At 48.4% G+C, this 20,936-nt stretch overlaps 1 protein-coding gene and 1 long non-coding RNA gene across 2 annotated transcripts in view; one reads left to right on the top strand and one right to left on the bottom strand.

The window, feature by feature from the left end:
- Window positions 1-2,423, bottom strand: part of LOC141055828 (uncharacterized) — a 143,695-nt gene extending 141,272 nt beyond the window's left edge. Inside the window, exon 1 of the mRNA XM_073552546.1 lies at window positions 2,332-2,423. Within this exon, the coding sequence (XP_073408647.1) occupies window positions 2,332-2,358 (27 nt within the window). The 5' untranslated portion in view covers window positions 2,359-2,423. The remainder of the gene's footprint in view (window positions 1-2,331) is intronic.
- A 9,750-nt stretch (window positions 2,424-12,173) lies between these two features.
- Window positions 12,174-14,473, top strand: LOC141055888 (uncharacterized). The gene is made up of 5 exons (XR_012221548.1): window positions 12,174-12,373; window positions 12,452-12,597; window positions 12,683-12,939; window positions 13,019-13,149; window positions 13,269-14,473. It is a non-coding gene; the product is annotated as an uncharacterized lncRNA (long non-coding RNA).
- The last annotated feature ends 6,463 nt before the right edge of the window (window positions 14,474-20,936 follow it).

Genomic DNA, 20,936 nt, shown 5'->3' with positions numbered 1-20,936 from the left:
TTTCTGTCATATTGACCCCCCAAACTCACTTCAAATGTGAGGTGGTCCCTAAAAAAAAATGGTTTTTCAAATTTTGTTGTAAAAATGAGAAATCGCTGGTCAACTTTTAACTCTTATAACTTCCTAACAAAAAAAAATTTTGTTTCCAAAATTGTGCAGATGTAAAGTAGACATGTGGGACATATTATTATTAACTATTTTGTGCGATATAACTCTCTGATTTAAGGGCATAAAAATTAAAAATTGCAAAATTTTCAAAATTTTCACCAAATTTGCATATTTTTAACAAATAAACACAAATCATAGCAAAGAAATTTTACCACTGTCATGAAGTACAATATATCACGAGAAAACAATGTCAGAATCACCAGGATCCATTGAAGCATTCTAGAGTTATGACCTCATAAAGTGACACTGGTCAGAAGTGAAAAAATTGTCCCGGTCACGAAGGCAAAAACAGGCTCTGGCGCGAAAGGGTTAATAATGAGTGTCCCACGATGAGTCCCAGCACTGCTAGATCTGGATGCCTGACATCCAGACATAGCAGAGCTTGTAGTAGATGACGACCGAAGATCTCTGGCGATCACCTACACTCTATTTCTCGAGGTCAGCTGACCAGGAGAACTAGCCTAGGGTGACGTGAGATAACCCCTGGTCACGTGCACGGCAGTTCTCGTGGTAAGCTAAGTTATTGCGAGAACTGCAGTGGATGCGGACTTCTGACGGTGGGACAGGTAAGACCTTATGTAAATTAGTAGACATGCGTAATAAACTGCGTTTTCACAGTTATTACGCATGTGACTAATCATTAGATGCGGTTTTACCACATCTAATGATAGTCTATGGGAAATTTATGCGGCGTAACGGAGCGCCGCCGCATTGCAAATAGACAAGTTGCGGTCTAGAAAGAGGTGCCGCAAGTCCAGTTACGCAGGTCTGCTGCCTGCGTCTCTGAACGCATAGTGGAGATGGGATTTCTTGAAGTCCCCTCCACTATGCTGTAACATATGGATGCAGCATCAAACCCGCAGTGTTTACTTACCGTGGAAACACATCCTTACAATGCACCTCATCCTGAAAACACCATCCCCACCGTCACACTAAGCATCATGCTGTGGAGAGGCTTCTCTTCAGCAGGGGCAGGGAAGCTGGTCAGAGTTCATGGGAAAATGGATGGAGCTAAATACAGGGCAATCCTCGAGGAAAACCTGTTATAGCCTGAGAAAGACCTGAGACTGGGGTGTAGGTTTACCATAACTAGAAAACCCCAAGAAAGGGTCATTTTAATTATAGCAATGTATCCCCTATCCATTGCATAGTGACTTACTTTGATGGCCCCCCGGAATCCTGAGAGTGAAGCCTGTGGAAACAAGACTTTCAGCACTCTATACTAAATTAAGCGAAGGTGCACAGGCTCATTCTCCTCATCATTCACTGTGCATGGGACTGTCAGAGAAAGCAGACTATAGTGCTCATAAAATTCCTGCAGTCCCATAGACAATGAATAGTGCCCAAGCCAGAGACTTACCCCTGTACTGTGCCCCAGCTAGGAAGTGTCTCACTATACCGACCTATCAATACTATTCCCACATTCAGGGCCCTCACTACATTATCTGTACTCTAAGAGGTATCACTGTGTTACCTGTGGTGTTACATAGGACTGAAGATGACATCTACAATATCTGTGGTATTACATAGGACTGCAGGTAACAGCCACTACATTATCTGTAATCATAGTTATCATTGTGCTATCTGTGGTGTTACATAGGACTGCAGAAAAAATCTACTACACTATCTATAATGTTAGATGGGACTGCAGGTAACAGCCACTACATTATCTGTACTCGGAGACTTATCATTGCTATCAGAACATATACATACGCGTTGTGTCAGCACACAGCGATTAATACATGAACTCCAATATTACTGTAAATGGTAAAAACATAAAGTACTGCTAGAATTTTTGATGAAGGAGTAAAAATCCATCCAACCACGTCACGGTGACCTTTACTATGGACGGTGCCTATCACTAATGGCCTCTCCATGTGCCGAACATCTGAACGGGGAGAGACGAGGAGACCTTGTGTGGGAAAGTTACTAAGGAGCGAACGTTCTTAACAATTACAGCAATATTGGCCTCCATGTAGTCATATAAGTCACAGGTCAGACCCCAGCGACCAGCAACGGGGGAGAACGTGTGTATTCAGGGGGAAACATGGAGAACGGAACAGCACAGAGATGGTAAAGAGCATTTATTATATGGGGAGGAAAAATGGCCGAGTGTGACCAGCGGCTAATCCTGAGAGGGAATAACGGGGCCCCAGCACCTACCTCCACCCGCAGAACCGCACTCCACATATACGGCTGCTCTGTGCGCACAGGACCTGGGATGAGGTCACAGGAGGGGAGGAGTCAGGGGTCACATGATCAGGGCCTCAGTGTATGCAGGACTCTGCTGTGCTGGTTGTCATGGTGCTGGATGTGGGGAAGTTTCTGTGTGGGGTCAGGAGGGGTTTACAGGGGGGATGTAGCAGAGGCGTGTGTGTACGAGGTGTACGGAGTGGAGCCGTGTGTGTGCGAGATGTACGGAGCAGAGCCGTGTGTGTACGAGGTGTACGGAGAGGAGCCGTGTGTGTACGAGATGTACGGAGCGGAGCCGCGTGTGTACGAGGTGTACGGAGCAGAGCCGTGTGTGTATGAGGTGTACAGAGCAGAGCTGTGTGTGTACGAGGTGTACGGAGCGGAGCCATGTGTGTATGAGGTGTAGAGAGCAGAGCCGTGTGTGTACGAGGTGTACGGAGCGGAGCCGCGTGTGTACGAGGTGTACGGAGCAGAGCCGTGTGTGTACGAGGTGTACGGAGCGGAGCCATGTGTGTATGAGGTGTATGTGGCGCCCCCAGGAGTATGGTCACCACAGTGGCTTTGCCTTCCTCCAGGGGAGGGTAATGCCAGGCTTGGAGGCAATGATGGGTCTCTCTCGCAGTCAATCTATGCATGCAACACAGTTCCACTCCAGGCCAGCAGGGGGAACTCTGAACCGGGATTAAGGGAAGGAGTGCTCTCTGAGGGCCAAGAGGAAGGATTGGTGAGTTAGTCTGCGGAGGGTGAAGTGTGCAGATGTGTGGAAGGAGCACTGAGATAGAGCGCAGAGGACGAGCTCATCTCTGGAGAGAGCGCATGATCTGGAGCCTGGTCTCCACGGTTGTACGGATACTAACGGTCCTGCAACAGACACCAGAGGAGTAGGAGGCTGTAAATACCCTACTCACCTACCATCTCACCTACCATCGAAACCTTCTAAAAGAGCCTGAAGACCCACCTCTTCCGACAAGCCTATAACCTGCAGTAACCACCGATCGACCAAACCGCTGCACGACCAGCTCTACCCTCGCCTACTGTATTATCACCCATCCCTTGAAGATTGTGAGCCCTCGCGGGCAGGGTCCTCTCTCCTCCTGTACCAGTTATGACTTGTATTGTTTAAGATTATTGTACTTGTTTTTATGTATACCCCCCTCACATGTAAAGCGCCATGGAATAAATGGCGCTATAACAATAAATAATAATAATAATAATAATACTCCCATCTAAGACTTGAGGGCACAACAGCAGCTTGGATAGTGAGCTGGGACTCAGGAGAGAGGAGTCCCCGAGATAGGCTACAGCTGTCTGCCGTGCAAGTGAGGTTCTTGAGAACATCTGTCTGGAGGAACTTCAGTGTAACTCAGTACTAAGAGATCTTCACACTTAAAAGCACTAGTAAGGAGACTGTAAAGGTACAGAAATTGCACCCTGCTGTGTCTTGTCTGCTTCCCACCTTTCTGGCACTGCTACATCCCCGTGCCAACCACATCTACACTGCCTTGGGACTATAGCTTCACCTGTGGGGAGCTTTAACATCTTTGCGGCACCATACCATCAGTCCCAGCGGATCTGCATGCAGCGTCGGCTTAACAACTCCCTTGCCGAGCACCACAGGTGGCGTCACGAACGATTCGTCTAACTACATTCTACCATTCACATCTCTGCCATTGCTTGGGCGCCCAGGGCCACGGTCCGGGTCACTGTTGCTGTGACACATCCCGCTGATACCAGCCCGGTACCGAGTACCCCACAGCTCTGGGAGGGCGACCCAATTTGGCATCACGAACAGGATTACGGAGCCCGGTACCCCCCGGGTTCTGTGTGCCATAGACTGTGTTTGTGTAAAGACTGTGTGTGAAATTGGCACCAATCACCGCCATTGCCGCGCTGTTTGGCGTGTGCGGGAAGAAGAAGGGGCAGGCCTTCGTGGGTGGAGCCTGCCACAGAGCGCGAAGAAGTGAAGTGCCGCGCGGGAAGAGAGGACAGCACGCGAGAAGAGGAGGAGCTGAGGCCCACAGCCTGGAGCGTCAGGCCTGCGAAGCGGTCGCCGGTGAGCCCGCACAACCCCCGGCCCTGGCTAACGTTAACTAGGGGGGAGGAAGAGAATGTCCGCGCCACATGGCGATGCAGCGGCTGACGCCGGTGCCAACCCGGCTGCCCCACAAGGAGAAGTGCCCACTGAAGCGGTCCCCATAATGCCGCTGTCTATGCCCTACATACCGGGAGCGGCCTGGCTACCGCAGTACTCGGGTGAGTCGCATACCCTGAGTGAATTTAAAGAGAGACTGCGCAGTTTGTTTAAAGTCTACCCTCTGTCTGAGAACCAGAAAGTGAATATCCTGATTGGACAGCTAACGGGTGCAGCGCAGAGAGAAGTGAAAGCCTGGCAGGACACCGATAAAGAGACTGTTGCAAAGATCCTGTCCAAGCTGAGAAGCACCTTTGACACCCGCACTGCAGCTGAAATCAAGATGAGGTTCTTTGGCTGTAAACAGAAGGCGCAGGACAGTATAAGGGACTATGCTCTCAACCTGCAGGAGGCACTGCGAGCAGTTAAGCAAGTTGATCCTGACAGTGTGAAGGAGGAGGATAAGCTGTTAAAGGAGCAGTTCATTGAAGGACTCCTATCCAGTACCCACAGAGGACACTTGCGTATCATAACCCTGCAAAACCCTGATCTGGACTTTGCTGATTTTAAGGACAGGGCTATTCGGGTACTGCAGGAATCAACTGACAGCTGTCCAGCGCCCCCTAGGCACCCAGTGATCACCTACCATCAGGAAGCAACATCTTTTCCTTCCATCCCTGTAGAGGCTGATGCACAGACTCTGGAAAAAGATCCAACTGAGGAGCTGCGTCTTCTGGTCCAGGAGTTGACCAAAGGGATGGCTGCACTTACCAAAACCGTGCATTTCCTGCAGGTGTCCTCCAAGGAAAAGATCTAGCTTGCTTCCAGTCCAGAGGATGTCCCGTGGCTCTGGAGGAGGAGAGCCCCGCCACTTCGAGGGAGGAACAACGATCGCTATGACCAGGACGGACGTCCCATATGTCGTCGCTGCTACAAGGCCGGTCATCTTGCAAGATTTTGCCCTTTAAACGAGCAACCCCTGAGGCAGAGGGCCAACCCCCAGGAGTAGGACCACAAGGCCCAAGGAACTGGCGAGCCAAGTATGTGGGAGGGAGACCGATCCTTCCTGTTGTGATTGACGGCATCGCCATGAACGCTTTGCTGGACACTGGCTCCAAGGTGACCACTATGCCGTACATTCTGTACAAGAGGTATTGGGCTGATTCAGAAGTTACCCGTGGCCCAACTGATGAACTGACAGTAGTTGCCAGTATTGGTCAGTCTTTACCGCAGATAGGATGTAAAGAAATTACTGTTAAAGTGGGTCGGGTAGAGCTAAAGTCTCAAGGTCTAATAGTTGTTTATATTGATCGACGTGCATGTAATCCCATGATGACTCTTGGTACAAATGTAATTGAAAACTGTCTGTCCAAGGTTATTGTCTTGTTGCAACAGGTGGCTGAGACTGCTGGTTCCAGTGAACGAGTCCTGCAGAAGGAGATCAGAGCCCTGATGCAAAGACAACAGGTAGAACTCTCTGGTGGAGAAATTGGCAGTGTCAGAGTGAGTGATCCCTTCCCCATTGCAATACCCCCCAGATGTGAAATGTTGGTTTGGTGTCGGGCAGCTATAGGTCTTAGAGGGAGAGATTACCAGGCATTGGTAGAACCAGTATACTCCGATAGCAGGCCCACTGTCCTGAAAGTCAGAGGGGTGGTTGACGTACGAAAGGGGAGAGTACCTGTACGCCTTTTGAATTGTGGGGAGGAGGAGGCCACGATACCTTGGTACGCCACAGTTGCTAAGCTGTTCACTGTCAATAACAACTCTTTGCAGGCAGCAGAGCCCTTGGTCTCATCCGATCAGGTGGGGGACAATGGCTCTGTGAAGCAGATGGAGGAGTGGTGCCAGCAACTGCAGGTGGGAACTGACTCTACGCCCTCCTACCAGAAAAATGGGGTTTACAGAGTGACACAGGAGTATGAGCGAGTATTCAGCAAACACCCACTAGATTTTGGGCAGGCAAAAGGGGTTCAACATCATATCCCCACTGGAGACCATCCACCCATAAAGGAGAGGTACAGATCTATACCCCCAACACAATACCAGTGTGCTAAGAGTATGTTGAGGGAAATGAAGGAAGCAGGCGTTATCAGAGACAGTTGTAGCCCATGGGCAGCTCCCATAATTTTTGTAAAGAAAAAGGATGGTACCATGAGAATGTGTGTTGATTACAGGAAAATTAACAGCATTACACATAAAGACACCTACCCACTACCTAGAATTGAGGAATCATTAGCTGCACTTAAAACTGCTAACTACTTTTCCACCTTAGATCTCACTAGTGGGTATTGGCAGGTTCCTGTGGCAGAGCCAGACAAGGAGAAAACAGCATTTACCACTCCAATGGGCCTCTGTGAGTTCAATTATATGCCATTTGGGCTCTGCACAGCCCCAGGAACATTTTAACGGCTGATGGAGTGCTGCCTGGGACACATGAACTTTGCGACGGTCCTGTTGTACCTGGATGATGTCATTGTTTTCTCCAAAACCTATGAAGATCATCTGGAACACCTGGCTGAAGTGTTTGAAGCTTTGTCCAATTTTGGCCTGAAGGTGAAGCCCTCCAAGTGCCACCTCCTGAAGCCCAAGGTGCAGTACCTCGGTCATGTGGTCAGTGCAGAAGGTGTGGCAACAGATCCTAATAAGGTCACAGTCATCCGGGACTGGCCGAAGCCCAGCAACCTCCATGAAGTGCATCAATTCCTGGGACTGGTAGGCTACTACCGAAGATTCACCAAAGGCTTTACTGAAATAGCCATCCCTATGCAAAATCTTCTGGTAGGGCAGTCCAAGAAGACCAAACAGAAAAATTCCACCTTTGAATGGACTGAAGAGTTGGAAAGGTCCTTCACCACATTGAAGATGGCTCTCACAGGAGATGAAGTTCTGGCCTACCCAGATTATGACAAACCCTTTGTGCTGTACACTGATGCCAGCAACGTGGGACTAGGAGCAGTACTGTCACAGGTACAGAATGGGAAAGAAAGAGTGATCTCCTACGCTAGCAGGAAGCTGCGCCCCACTGAAAGGAACCCTGACAACTACAGTTCTTTGAAGCTGGAGTTCCTTGCCATAGTCTGGGCTGTCACCGAAAGGTTCAAACATTACCTAGCCTCCGCCAAGTTCACTATCTTCACGGATAACAACCCGATGACGCACTTGGACACTGCAAAACTAGGTGCACTGGAACAGCGATGGATGGCTCGGTTATCTAATTATGAGTTTACCATCAAGTACTGGGCAGGGCACAAGAATGCCAATGCTGATGCGCTGTCCAGAATGCCTAACCTACCCGATGCAGGAGAAGACCCTGAGGCTCTTGAAGAAATAGAGTTACCTCCCTTCCACTGGCCACTTGCGGCCCAGCGTGCTCATGGAATGAGAAACACGGTTTGGCTTCAAGCAGGTCACCCTGAATCCATTGCCCCATCATGACTGGGCAGAAACGCAAGATAGTGACCCTGCAGTCCGCCTGGTGAAGGAGCTACTGTCACAAGCTGACTCATGCCCAGAGTCGGATGCTCCTGAAGAAACTCAGCAATTGTGAAAGGAGAGAGGCCGACTGTTCATCTATGAAGGAAAACTTTGTCGGAGGAGTATCAATGCCCGTACTCATGAGCTGGTCTGGCAGGTGATAGTCCCAAAGGTCCTGGAAGCATACCACAATGGAGCTGGACACTTCGGATGGAAGAATTTAGAAGCATTGCTCCGGGAGAGGTTTTACTGGGCTGGTATGAAGAAAGCCATTGAGAGGTAGTGCCGGGAGTGTGGACAATGTAACCTGCGCAGAAAGGATCGAAACAGCCAGAGAGCTCCTCTACAGCCAATCATCACCAAACAGCCCATTGAGTTGGTAGCCCTGGACCATGTGAAGCTGGTTCCAAGCCGGTCCGGCTACATCTATAGTCTTACCATTGTGGACCACTACTCAAGATTCCTTGTAGTTGTGCTTGTCAAAGATCAGACAGCCACTACAGCAGCCAGAGCATTCCAACAGCACTTCTGTAGACCACAAGGATATCCTGAAAGAGTGCTTACAGATCAAGGTCCAGCTTTTGAGGCAGAAGTCTTCCAGGAATTCTGTAACTTGTATGGTTGTAAGAAGATCCGGACAACACCGTACCACCCACAGACCAATGGCATGTGTGAGAAGATGAACCAGGTAGCGATTGACCTACTGAAGACTGCCCTTGCAGGAGAGGAATCTGTGGCCAGAGAAGTTGCCAGATCTGGTGGACCTCTACAACCATATTCCGGTGAACTCCACCAACTGTACCCCAGCCTACTTAATGAGCGCAAGACCTGGTAAACTGCCTATTGATCTGGACATGGGAGTTCTTACACCCGAAGTAATGTCACCAGATGCTGACTGGGATACAGAAAGACAACAACAGTACAGAAGAGTTCAAGAATGCGTGGAAAAGAGTCTAGCCCAGGCAAGACAAAAGCAGGAAAAGCTTTACAATCAAAATGCACCTGCTGTTCCTTTGTCGCCGGGTGAACAAGTCTTAAAAAGGAAGAGAAGATTGCACAAATTGGATGATCAATGTGAAGCTGAACCTTATACCATTCTGCCCTCAAACTTTGATAATACCAAGGTATGCCTTATTAGCAAAGATGGAGGAGAGACCTCAGCAGCAATATCAAGAGATCACCTGAAACTATGTCCTGACCTGCTGAAGGAAAGAGTGGAAGAACCAGATAACATCCAACCCATAGAGGAAGAAGAGACGGTCAGCACAATACTTGGGGAATTCCCTGCGAATTGGACTAAAGTAAATGATGCTATAGTGGTGCCGGTGTTGACATTTCCCCAATTGGTAGCACAGGAAGACGTGACTCAAGGAAATCCTGAGGATCAGGAAAATCAGGCAGCAGATACCACACCAGCAGTGGAGCCAGAGAACCCTCGCCCTGCCAGTGGTGAACCTGTTATGCTCCTGGTGAGTCTAAGAGTTCGTAGACAATCTAGGATCCCTGTGCCATGCAGAACCCCCAGTAGTGTATCCAGTACATTACCCACTACACCAGTATTACGCAAGGGATACCACCCATCAGATATCGTATATAGATAAATGTAAATGTTGAAATTGTATGTTTATATATGTAACTGTTTTTCAAGTTTTGTGCCTACAGGTAACCTGTAAGAGTTTCCTTTGGATTTGCCAGTTTTATTTTATGGACATTGTACCACAGGACTTGTGTGGTCAAAAACTTTCCTGTATATAAGTTCACCATTTGCCCAGGAATGGACCATGGACTTTGATGCTTGGACTTATCATCAACGGACCATTTTTGAAGCTCTTGGTTTTTGTAACTTTTTCATTTTTTAACCCTTGTACAATTATTATTGTCTAACTGTTTATATGTTTCATGTTTTTGTTCAGCCCAGGAGTGCTGACTTGCACTAGGGGGGAATGTGGCGCCACCAGGAGTATGGTCGCCACAGTGGCTTTGCCTTCCTCCAGGGGAGGGTAATGCCAGGCTTGGAGGCAATGATGGGTCTCTCTCACAGTCAATCTATGCATGCAACACAGTTCCACTCCAGGCCAGCATAGGGAATTCTGAACCGGGATTAAGGAGAGGAGTGCTCTCTGAGGGCCAAGAGGAAGGAGTGGTGAGTTAGTCTGCGGAGGGTGAAGTATGCAGACGTGTGGAAGGAGCACTGAGATAGAGCACAGAGGACGAGCTCATCTCTGGAGAGAGCGCATGAACTGGAGCCTGGTCTCCACGGTTGTACAGATACTAATGGTCCTGCAACAGACACCAGAGGAGTGGGAGGCTGTAAATGCCCTACTCCCATCTAAGACTTGAGGGCACAACAGCAGCTTGGATAGTGAGCTGGGACTCAGGAGAGAGGAGTCCCCGAGATAGGCTACAGCTGTCTGCCGTGCAAGTGATGTTCTTGAGAACATCTGTCCGGAGGAACTCCAGTGTAACTCAATACTAGGAGATCTTCACACTTAAAAGCGCTAGTAAGGAGACTGCACAGCCCATCTGCTGAGAGAGAATCCCTGAATTGCTTCCAGGCTAGCCTGCTCCAATACCATCTGTAATCAGGACCCTGGACTGCAGTTATCAAGTAAAGGTACAGAAATTGCACCCCGCTGTGTCTTGTCTGCTTCCTACCTTTCCAGCACTGCTGCATCCCAGTGCCAACCACATTTATACTGCCCTGGGAATATAGCTTCACCTGTGGGGAGCTTTTACATCTTTGCGGCACCATACCATCAGTCCCAGCGGATCTGCATGCAGCGTCGGCTTAACAACTCCCTTGCCGAGCACCACAGGTGGTGTCACAAACTATTCATCTAACTACATTCCACCATTCACATCTCCGCCATTGCTTGGGCGCCCAGGGCCACGGTCCGGGTCACCGCTGCTGTGACACATCCCGCTGATACCGGCCCGGTACCGAGTACCCCACAGCCCTGGGAGGGCGACCCATGTACAGAGCAGAACCGTGTGTGTACGAGGTGTATGGAACAGATCCGTGTGTGCACGAGGTGTACAGAGCAGAGCCGTGTGTGTACAAGGTGTACGGATCAGAGACATGTGTGTACGGGGTGGAGTGGTGTGTGTGCGAGATGTGCGGAGTGGAGTCGTGTGTGTACAAGGTTTATGGAGCGGAGCTGCGTGTGTACGAGGTGTACGGAGCTGAGCCGTGTGTGTATGGTGTACAGAGCAGAGCCATGTGTGTGTGAGGTGTGCGGAGCGGAGCCATGTGTGTATGAGGTGTAGAGAGCAGAGCCGTGTGTGTACGAGGTGTACGGAGTGGAGCCGCGTGTGTATGAGGTGTACGGAGCAGAGCCGTGTGTGTACGAGGTGTACGGAGCAGAGCTGTGTGTGTATGAGGTGTACAGAGCAGAGCCCTGTGTGTACGAGGTGTACGGAGCGGAGCCGTGTGTGTACGAGGTGTACGGAGCGGAGCCGTGTGTGTACGAGGTGTATGGAGTGGATCCGTGTGTGTACGATGTTTACGGAGCAGAGCCGCATGTATAAGTTGTACGGAATGGAGCTGCGTGTGTCAGGTGTACGGAGCGGAGCCGTGTGTGTACAAGAAGATGGAACAGGATCCCTGATGCGAACTGGCTATGGCTGGTTTCACATTTGCGTCTGTTTGCGCAGCGTTTCATCCGCAGCAATCCGTATGCGTCATGTTTTCCTATCTTTAACATGGTGTATGCAGGGGCATGCGTTTGTATCAGTTTGCATGTGTCAGCGTACGCATGCGTTATTTTTCGGTGTGCGGCCGGGTCTGGCGTCGCATCATGTTGGATTTTTGCGAGCAGCAAAAATCCGTCAAATATGCGCATTACTGTCTATGGGAACGCATGTGTATGCAAGGACATGCGTATGCTCATGCGTTCTATACGCATGCGTTTTTTAAATGAGTTTGTCCAGGAAGTGATTCAACCCCCTGATAATTGAGAGCTCTTTAAAAGGAAGTGTGGACGCAGCAAGGTCTTAACTCTCTGGATGATACCACAATAATAATCATAATTTTATTTCTATAGCGCCGGCATATTCCACAGCACTTTACATTTCATTACCACAACACTGGCTATGCAAGTATAGAACCTTAGAAAATGTCTGTCTCACTGCTGTTTGTACTTAAAAAAAATTCTGTTTACTTTTAGATGTGTCACTTGGCCTGGTACAGTGGTTGGCTCCTGGTTTCTCCATTTTGTCTCCTTGTGCTGCTTTCTGTCATGAGGAGGACATCACTGTCTATGTAAGTATAGAAACTATGGAAATGTCTGTCTCTCTGATTGTTTTTCTATTCCTTGTAGACTGGTCAATTCTCTCTGGCGCAGTGGGTGTCTCCTGGTGCAGCGGTTTTCTCTATTTCGTCTCCTGGTGCTGCTTTCTGTCATGGTGAGGACAACACTGTCTATGTAAGTATAGAAGCTTTGGAAATGTCTGTCTCTGAATGCTTTTTTCTGTTCCTTGTAGACTGGACAATTCTCTCTGGCGCTGTGGGTGTCTTCTGGTGCAGCGGTTTTCTCCATTTCGTCTCCTTGTGCTGTGGTTGTCTCCTGTTGCTGCCGTCTGTCCCTGGCCTATGCTGACTGCTGTGGTGTTGGACTACTGCCTGTAATGTAAGTATTGTTGTCCATTTTTTTATTGGTCTACATTGTTTTTGGATCTTTACAAGTTTAATTTTTCTTCTGTTCTTTTCTGTAGTGTTTCTCTTGACTGCTGCCCGCTCTTCAAAATGCCCTCAAGTGAAGAACAGACTACTTCCCAGGGTGGACCGGACAAAGTTATGTAATCACATTTGCTATACTGCTTGGTATGTATTGACTGGCAATACTCCACATGTGTTAAATCATTTAACTTCTTTACAGGTACCTGGCAGTGATGAAGAGCAGGAGCAGTCCAGTGGAGAGGATTCTTCCCATGGTCGTTGGGCTCATGTGTCTCAGGAGGAAAGACGGGGTGTAAGTATTCCTTTCATCAGAGTTGTAATACAAATTTTTTTCAGTTTTACTTAAAATAAAAAAAGAATGTTATCTATAGGTTTCACAACGGGAAGAAGCCACACTCGACATAGACAATGAGCAACTTATTCATCTTGTGCAAGAGCGAGTACCGTTGTGGGACACCCGTGAACGTCAGCACTTTCTGAGGCCTGCACTTGCTCAGCGAACGTAAGTATATAATTTATTTTTCCTTTTTACTAATGTTTAATTTTTTCCCACACACAGAAACAGGAGCAGCACAACACAACCTTGATTTTTGCACTAATGTTTTTCTCTTTTCCACATAGAACCTGGTGCAGCACCACACAGCTCAAATCATCCTCGGTTGAAGCTGCCCCTCATCTAGCAGTCACTGAACAGATGCAGTCCCAGTCATCCACCAGCAATGGAGCAGCCTTGAAGGCTTCACAGGCTGGGGGTCCGTCAGGTTTTCCCCTCTCCCAGCCCTCTGCCTCTGCTTTTGCTGGGTCTTCTCATCAGCAGAAGAGGGCCTGGGAGAGGTCAGGCCTTCCCGAGTTTCTGCAATTAAGCTCGGTCTTCCAGGATGGAATTAGGTTGATTGCTGACAGAGTGAAGAGTGGGTTCAAGGAAGTCAAGAAATGTCTTGACCGCCTAGAAACCGACCTTGAGAGATCGGCACAATATTTTTTTTTCTGCAATTGAGTGGAGCGTGTTGGAAAACCTTACACCTCAACTCCAGCTGAAGGTCATGCAGGCCTGCCAGGTTGCTTACAGCCACGCATTACAGCAGCAGTCACAATCCTACAATCAACAGGCCGGAGGATATTACCAGCAGCTTATCTACTTTCCAGCTCCCACAGCACCGAACTATCTGCCATCACCACCACATCCAGATCATCGAGCGACCATGCTGCCAAGTCCATCAAGCCTGAAGCTGGCAGCATCCACTATGCTCCAGACTCCAGCACCCATGCAGCCAGCAGTATCAACGATGCTGTCCATTCCTGCACCTATTCCCATTCTGCACCACTGCCCATTCCAGCACCCCTGTCCACTACAGCACCCCTGCAGCCAGCAGTATCCACAATGAGGCCCAGTCCAGCACCATGCCAGATGACTGCTACAGAGCCCAGCCCTCCCACTCGGCCAAGAAAAGCGAGGTCCAAAGAAAATCTTGGCATCAGGACCAAAATCAGGAGCCAAAAAAAGACCACCTTGAACCTACCACCTCCACCCTTACCTACCAATTTGTCACTACCTTCCCTTATGTCTCTGTCTGTTCCTTCCAGTTTGTCTATTGATTCCCATGATTCCACTTTGTCATCTATCCCCAATGTCTCCACTGCCATCCCTGATCCAATCCTTCAATTTGTTGCCCCTTTCCCTGTAGACCCTTCCCCTGTAACCCCTTCTTCATCAACTAACACCCAATGCTCACAGCTCCACACACCCAAGGTCCTCCCCATTTCACCCTCACGTAAACCCTGAAGAAAAAAGCAAATCACCCCTACTTTAACCTGTTTTTGTAAAAGTGTTGAAAATAAAAGTTGTATTTTGTTAGCACTATATCGTGTGTTTTTTTTACCTTTGTGCACTGCCGACACAAACACACTTTATTTTTGAGGTAAGGTATGACACAAACATACTTTTTTTTGAGGGAAGGTAGTTTATATTTAACTCAGCAAACATTAGGGGTAAATTTTTACATTACTTGTACATGTTAACATCACAGGTACATTTAAACATAACTGCATTTATGCACATGTTATCGAAGTACATGTATCAAAGTACTACTGGCAGTTATAACATGGATGAATGTGACACGCATCTCTATTCTCTTCATACAGGTAACCAGCTTTTCCAATCTCTGCTCTGAATCCACTCCTGTGTGTCTCCATTCAATGTCAGCAAGCAGTTAATCCTGAATGCTATCTATGTGTTTTCAACTATGCAAGCTTATATCTGGTAACCAGCTTTTCCAATCTCTGCTCTGAATCCACTCCTGTGTGTCTCCATTCAATGTCAGCAAGCAGTTAATCCTGAATGCTATCTATGTGTTTTCAACTATGCAAGCTTATATCTGGTATATAGTTTTTTCAACTTGCTCTGCTTGTCCCCTTATGTTGTGAGGTCAAGAAACTTTTCAAAGTGCTTTATGATCCATGTAGTGCTGGACATATGTTTATTTGACCACAACATTTTATTGGGTCCTGGTGTCTCAATTTAGTGTGATTGATTAACAAGAAGAGAGAGAGCAAAAAAAAAAAAGTCTTAGCCTTAACCTCCTATATATTCAGACCTAGCTAGGGGGAGCATTTATGCACATGTAATCTAAGTACATGTATCAAAGTACTACTGGCAGTTATAACATGGCAGTTAGACAGGGCAGGAGACAGGTAAGACATTTATATACATCTACTCCCTGTACATTTGGAGTACATCATATATATACCATATGCATTTGTGTAATTTATATACTGGCCCCTGCATTCACACACATCCACCACCCTGGAATTTACTCTCTACACTCCATCCATATTGGCCCCTCGCTCCTTTCCTCTCCTATGTATAGCACTCACGCTCTTTTCACATTGTTAAATTGCACAGATCCAGTCAGTCCCACCATTCAACATAAGAGACGCTCTCACAAATCACTTAACCATCTGCTCACTCTTTCTATGCTCCTTCTCCTAGTCGCAGGAGACATTGCTCCCAACCCTGGTCCCCCATGTTATAGAAAGTCAAACCCCCCGACTGCTACACTCAGAAACCCCTCTGATGTTATTTATATTCCCTGCATGCCTTCTGTCTCTCTTAATTGTGCCCTTTGGAATTCTCGCTCAGTGTGTAACAAACTCTCCTTCACTCATGACTTTTTCCTTTCTAATTCTCTTAACCTCCTGGCTCTTACTGAAACCTGGATCCAGCAGTCAGACACTACCGCTGCTGCTGCTCTTTCATACGGGGGGTACACTTCTCTCATACCCCAAGATCAGACAATAGAGCAGGTGGAGGCGTTGGTCTGCTCCTATCACCAAAATGTACATTTCAGGTTATCCCTCAACTACCCTCACTAGTCTTCCCTTCTTTTGAGGTCCATGCCGTCAGACTCTACACCATCTTCTCCATGTGAGTGGCGGTGGTATATCGTCCTCCCGGCCTCTCCCATCAGTTCCTGGATCATTTTGCCACTTGGCTTCCACATTTTCTCTCCTATGACATCCCTACCCTCATCATGGGAGATTTCAACATCCCCATTGCTCTTCCCCTCTCACCATCTGCTACTCACCTTTTATCTCTAACCTTCTCATTTGGCCTTTAGCAGCTTACTAATTCTCCAACGCATGAAGACGGAAACTCCCTCGACTTGGTCTTCTCTCGGCTTTGTGCAGTGGATGATTTTGCAAACTCCCATCTCCCGCTCTCTGACCACAATCTTCTTTCATTCTCTATCAATAACTGCCAGGCTGCTCAGGTCACCCCCACTGTCCAGACTTATAGAAACATACAGGCCATTAACACCCAGAAACTTATGAAGAACTTGCAGGCTTCATTGGCCCCTATATCCTCCCTCTCATGTCCTGATTCTGCATTGAAGCATTACAATGAAACACTTCAAAGTGCCCTGGATGAATTTGCACCCCCTATAAATAGAACACCACAATGCAGACGGCGACAACCCTGGCACACGGTGCAAACACGTTTCCTGCAGCGGTGCTCCAGGTGCGCCGAACATCTGTGGAGAAAATCCAATCTACATGAAGATTTCATCCATTTTAAGTTTATGCTTAGAACATACACTGCCCTTCACCTCTCCAAACAAACCTATTTCAACACCCTCATCACCTCACTGTCCAATAACCCGAAACGTCTCTTTGACACTTTTCATTCTCTACTCAACCCAAGAGTACAGGCCCCAACCACGGAGCTCCGAGCTGACGATCTGGCCAATTACTTCAAAGAAAAAATTGACCAGATTCGACAGGAAATTATCTCCCAATCACCTCATACCATGCACTGTCCTCCCTCCCTCACTGCATCCAGCTCACTCTCTGATTTTGAACCAGTCACAGAAGAAGAAGTAAGCAGGCTCCTTGCATCTTCTCGCCCAACCACTTGCACCAGTGACCCATTTACGTCACATCTCCTCCAGTCCCTTTCCCCTGCTGTCACCCCTCACCTAACTAAAATATTTAACCTCTCTCTCTCTTCTGGTATCTTTCCCTCCTCATTTAAGCATGCCATCATACATCCACTACTTAAAAAACCATCCCTCGACCAAAACTGTGCCACTAACTATAGACCTGTCTCTAATCTTCCCTTCATCTATAAACTCCTGGAACGCCTGGTCCACTCCCGTCTTATCCGCTATCTCTCAGAAAACTCTGTTCTCGACCCTCTCAAATCCGGTGTCCGCTCTTTACACTCCACTGAAACTGCCCTCACTAAAGTCTCTAATGATCTGCTAACAGCTAAATCAAATGGTCATTACTCCATGCTAATTCTCTTGGATCTCTCTGCAGCATTCGACACTGTGGATCATCAGCTCATCCTCACTATGCTCCATTCCATTGGCCTCAAGGACACCGTTCTCTCATGGTTCTCCTCCTATCTCTCGGACCGCTCCTTTACTGTATCTTTTGCCGTTTCCTCCTCCTCTCACCTTCCCCTTACTGTTGGGGTCCCTCAAGGATCGGTTCTAGGCCCCCTCCTCTTCTCCTTGTACACTGTCCCTATTGGTCAAACAATCAGTAGATTTGGTTTCCAGTACCATCTCTATGTTGATGACACCCAATTATATGCTTCTTCTCCTGACATCACGCCAGCCTTTCTAGAAAACACCGGCGATTGTCTAAACGCTGTGTCTAATATCATGTCCTCACTATATCTGAAACTGAACCTGTCAAAGACTGAACTCCTGGTGTTTCCTCCCTCTACTAATGTACCTATACCCAACATTGCCATTTCTGTGTGTGGTTCCACTATTACTCCCCAGCAACAGGCCTGCTATCTTGGGGTCATACTTGATTCCGAGCTTTCCTTTGCCCCCCACATTCGATCACTGGCTCGCTCTTGTCATCTGCACCTCAAAAACATTTCTAGAATTCGACCTTTTCTTACTTTTGACTCTGCAAAAACTCTTACTCTTTCTCTTATTCATTCTCTTCTCGACTATTGTAACTCTCTTCTAATCGGTCTCCCTCTTACCAAACTCTCCCCTGTCTAATCTGTCTTGAATGCTGCAGCCAGGATCATATTCCTCACCATTCGTTACACCGATGCCTCTACCTTGTGCCAGTCATTACACTGGCTACCCATCCACTCCAGAATTCAGTATAAACTTATTACCCTCACCCACAAAGCCCTCCATAGCTCAGCACCACCTTACATCTCCTCCCTTGTTTCAGTATACCACCCTACCCGCGCCCTCCATTCTGCTGATGACCTGAGGTTAGCATCCTCAATAGTCAGAACCTCCCACTCCCGTTTCCAAGACTTTACACGTGCCGCGCCAATTCTTTGGAATGCACTTCCCAGGTCAGTACGATTAGTCCCCAATCCCCACAATTTTAAGCGTGCCCTGAAAACGCATTTATTCAGACTGGCCTATCGCCTCAACACATTAACCTAATCTATCTCTGTGTGGCACAGCCAAAAGTTTTATCATAACCAGATTTCCCGCATCATGTTCCCACATGCTTTATGCATCCATTAGCCCTCTGTGTCTGTACTGTCACACACTTAACATTATGGCTGGTCCATACAATCAGGGCAACTGTTACCACCCACCTTTCGTGTCTCCCTCTTTCCTCATAGACTGTAAGCTTGCGAGCAGGGCCCTCTTTCCTCTTGGTATTTGTTATAATCTACTGTATGTGATTATTGTTATGCTGTAATGTCTATTGTCTGTACAAATCCCCTCTGAAATGTAAAGTGCTGCGGAATATGTCGGCGCTATAAAAATAACATTTATTATTATTATTATTATTATTATTAATATTTGACATTACAGGTATGTTTTAAACATAACAAGTGTCGGAGAAGGGATTTCTATGTCTCCTCAGGTAGAGCTCAGGTGGAGCTTTTGCCTAGGTACCTAGGATTGGGAGAAATAAAGCGAGAGACACAGGTTCTTGTCTATCAAGTAAATCTGTTTTTTGGGGGGGCAAGATAAGTCCTTTATAGCCCATCAGAAGTGGAAATGGGCAAAAATAGACAATTCCGTAACATTTCGTAACAATTGGCAAGATGAAGAGGGGTTTGCAGAAATATGAGTTATACAATTGGTTTTCAAACACATCCTGAGACACGAGATAGATTACATAATAAAATGTGGGCGAACATTCCATAACTTTTCATATGTCAGCGTGACCTGGTTCAAAAGTTGAGGTTCTTACGAGAACTTGAACTGAGTTACAGAATTTTGGAAGCAACAATATGTTCTGGACCAATTTCTTGGACTATATGCAGAACTATCAGGCCATAAAAGAATCTGCACGTAGACTGATGATAACTGGATAAAAGGTCATTCTTGCACAATACTATTTTCTAGTATTATATTCAGAACAGAAATTAACCCCTTCTTTAACAACTCCCCTCTTATCATCCAGTCTATGACTCCTATCTCACCCCTGCCTATTGCTGAGGCCTGCAAGATAACCCTACTCCACAAAATATATGGCTTGTCTTATGTATATCATGGGATACCAGCTTTGCTTCATATCCATTCAGATTATACTTGTGAACCTGAAGGAAGTACATATAGTGCTTTGAAATGGTGCCCGGGCTGCCCCTTTAAGAGAGACTTGCCTGCTGCCCCTGCAAGACTTTCAGCTCAGGATCCATTTTAACTATGGGTGCCTCTCAGGGGGCCACTTTGGCCTCAGGGTCTGATTTGGTGGGTGGGGCCCCTCAGGATCCGATTCAGTGGCCTGGGCTCCTCAGGGTCCGATTTTGTGGTTGGGGCCCCTCAGGGTCCGATTTTGTGGCCGGGGCCCCTCAGGGTCTGATTTTGTGGGTGGGGCCCCTTAGGGTCTGATTTTGTGGGCGGAGCCCCTCTGGGTCCAATTTGGTGGGCAGGGCCACTCTTGGTCCGATTCTTTGGGCGGGGCCACTCTGGGTCCGATTTGGTGGGCGGGCTCCCAGGGTCCGATTTAGTGGGTGGGGCCACTCTGGGTCCGATTTGGTGGATGGGGCCACTCAGGGTCCGATTTGGTGGGCGGGGCCCCTCAGGGTCTGATTTGGTGGGAGGGCCCCTCAGGGTCCGATTTGGTGGGCGGGGCCCCTCAGGGTCCAATTTGGTGGGCGTGGCCCCTCAGGGTCCGATTTGGTGGGCGGGGCCACTCTGGGTCCGATTTTGGGGGTGGGGCCCCTTAGGATCTGATTTGGTGGGCGGGGCCCTCAGGGTCCGATTTGGTGGGCGGGGCCCCTCTGGGTCCGATTTGGTGGGAGGGCCACTCTGGGTCCAATTTGGTGGGTGGGGCCCCTTAGGGTCCGATTTGGTGGGCGGGGCCCCTCTGGGTCCGATTTGGTGGGAGGGCCACTCTGGGTCCAATTTGGTGGGTGGGGCCCCTTAGGGTCCGATTTGGTGGGCGGGGCCACTCTGGGTCCGATTTGGTGGGTGGGGCCACTCTGGGTCCGATTTGGTGGACGGGGCCACTCTGGGTCTGATTTGGTGGACGGGGCCACTCGGTCCGATTTGGTGTGCGGGGCCACTCTGGGTCTGATTTGGTGGGCGGGGCCACTCTGGGTCTGATTTGGTGGGCGGGGCCCCTATGGGTCCGATTTGGTGGGCGGGGCCACTCTGGGTCCGATTTGGTGGGCGGGGGCCACTCGGTCCGATTTGGTGGACGGGGCCACTCTGGGTCCAATCTGGTGCGCGGGTCCCTCAGGGTATGATTTGGTGGGTGGGGCCTCTCAGGGTCTGATTTGGTGTGCGGGGCCCCTCAGGGTCCGATTTGGTGGGCGGGACCCCTCAGAGTCCGATTTGGTGG

Source organism: Dendrobates tinctorius, unplaced genomic scaffold, assembly GCF_039654945.1.
Source record: "Dendrobates tinctorius isolate UK_male_01 unplaced genomic scaffold, ASM3965494v1 ptg000192l, whole genome shotgun sequence".
Lineage (NCBI taxonomy): Eukaryota > Metazoa > Chordata > Amphibia > Anura > Dendrobatidae > Dendrobates > Dendrobates tinctorius.
Note: the sequence above shows the minus strand (reverse complement) of the source record. Positions and strands in the feature narration are given on the sequence as shown.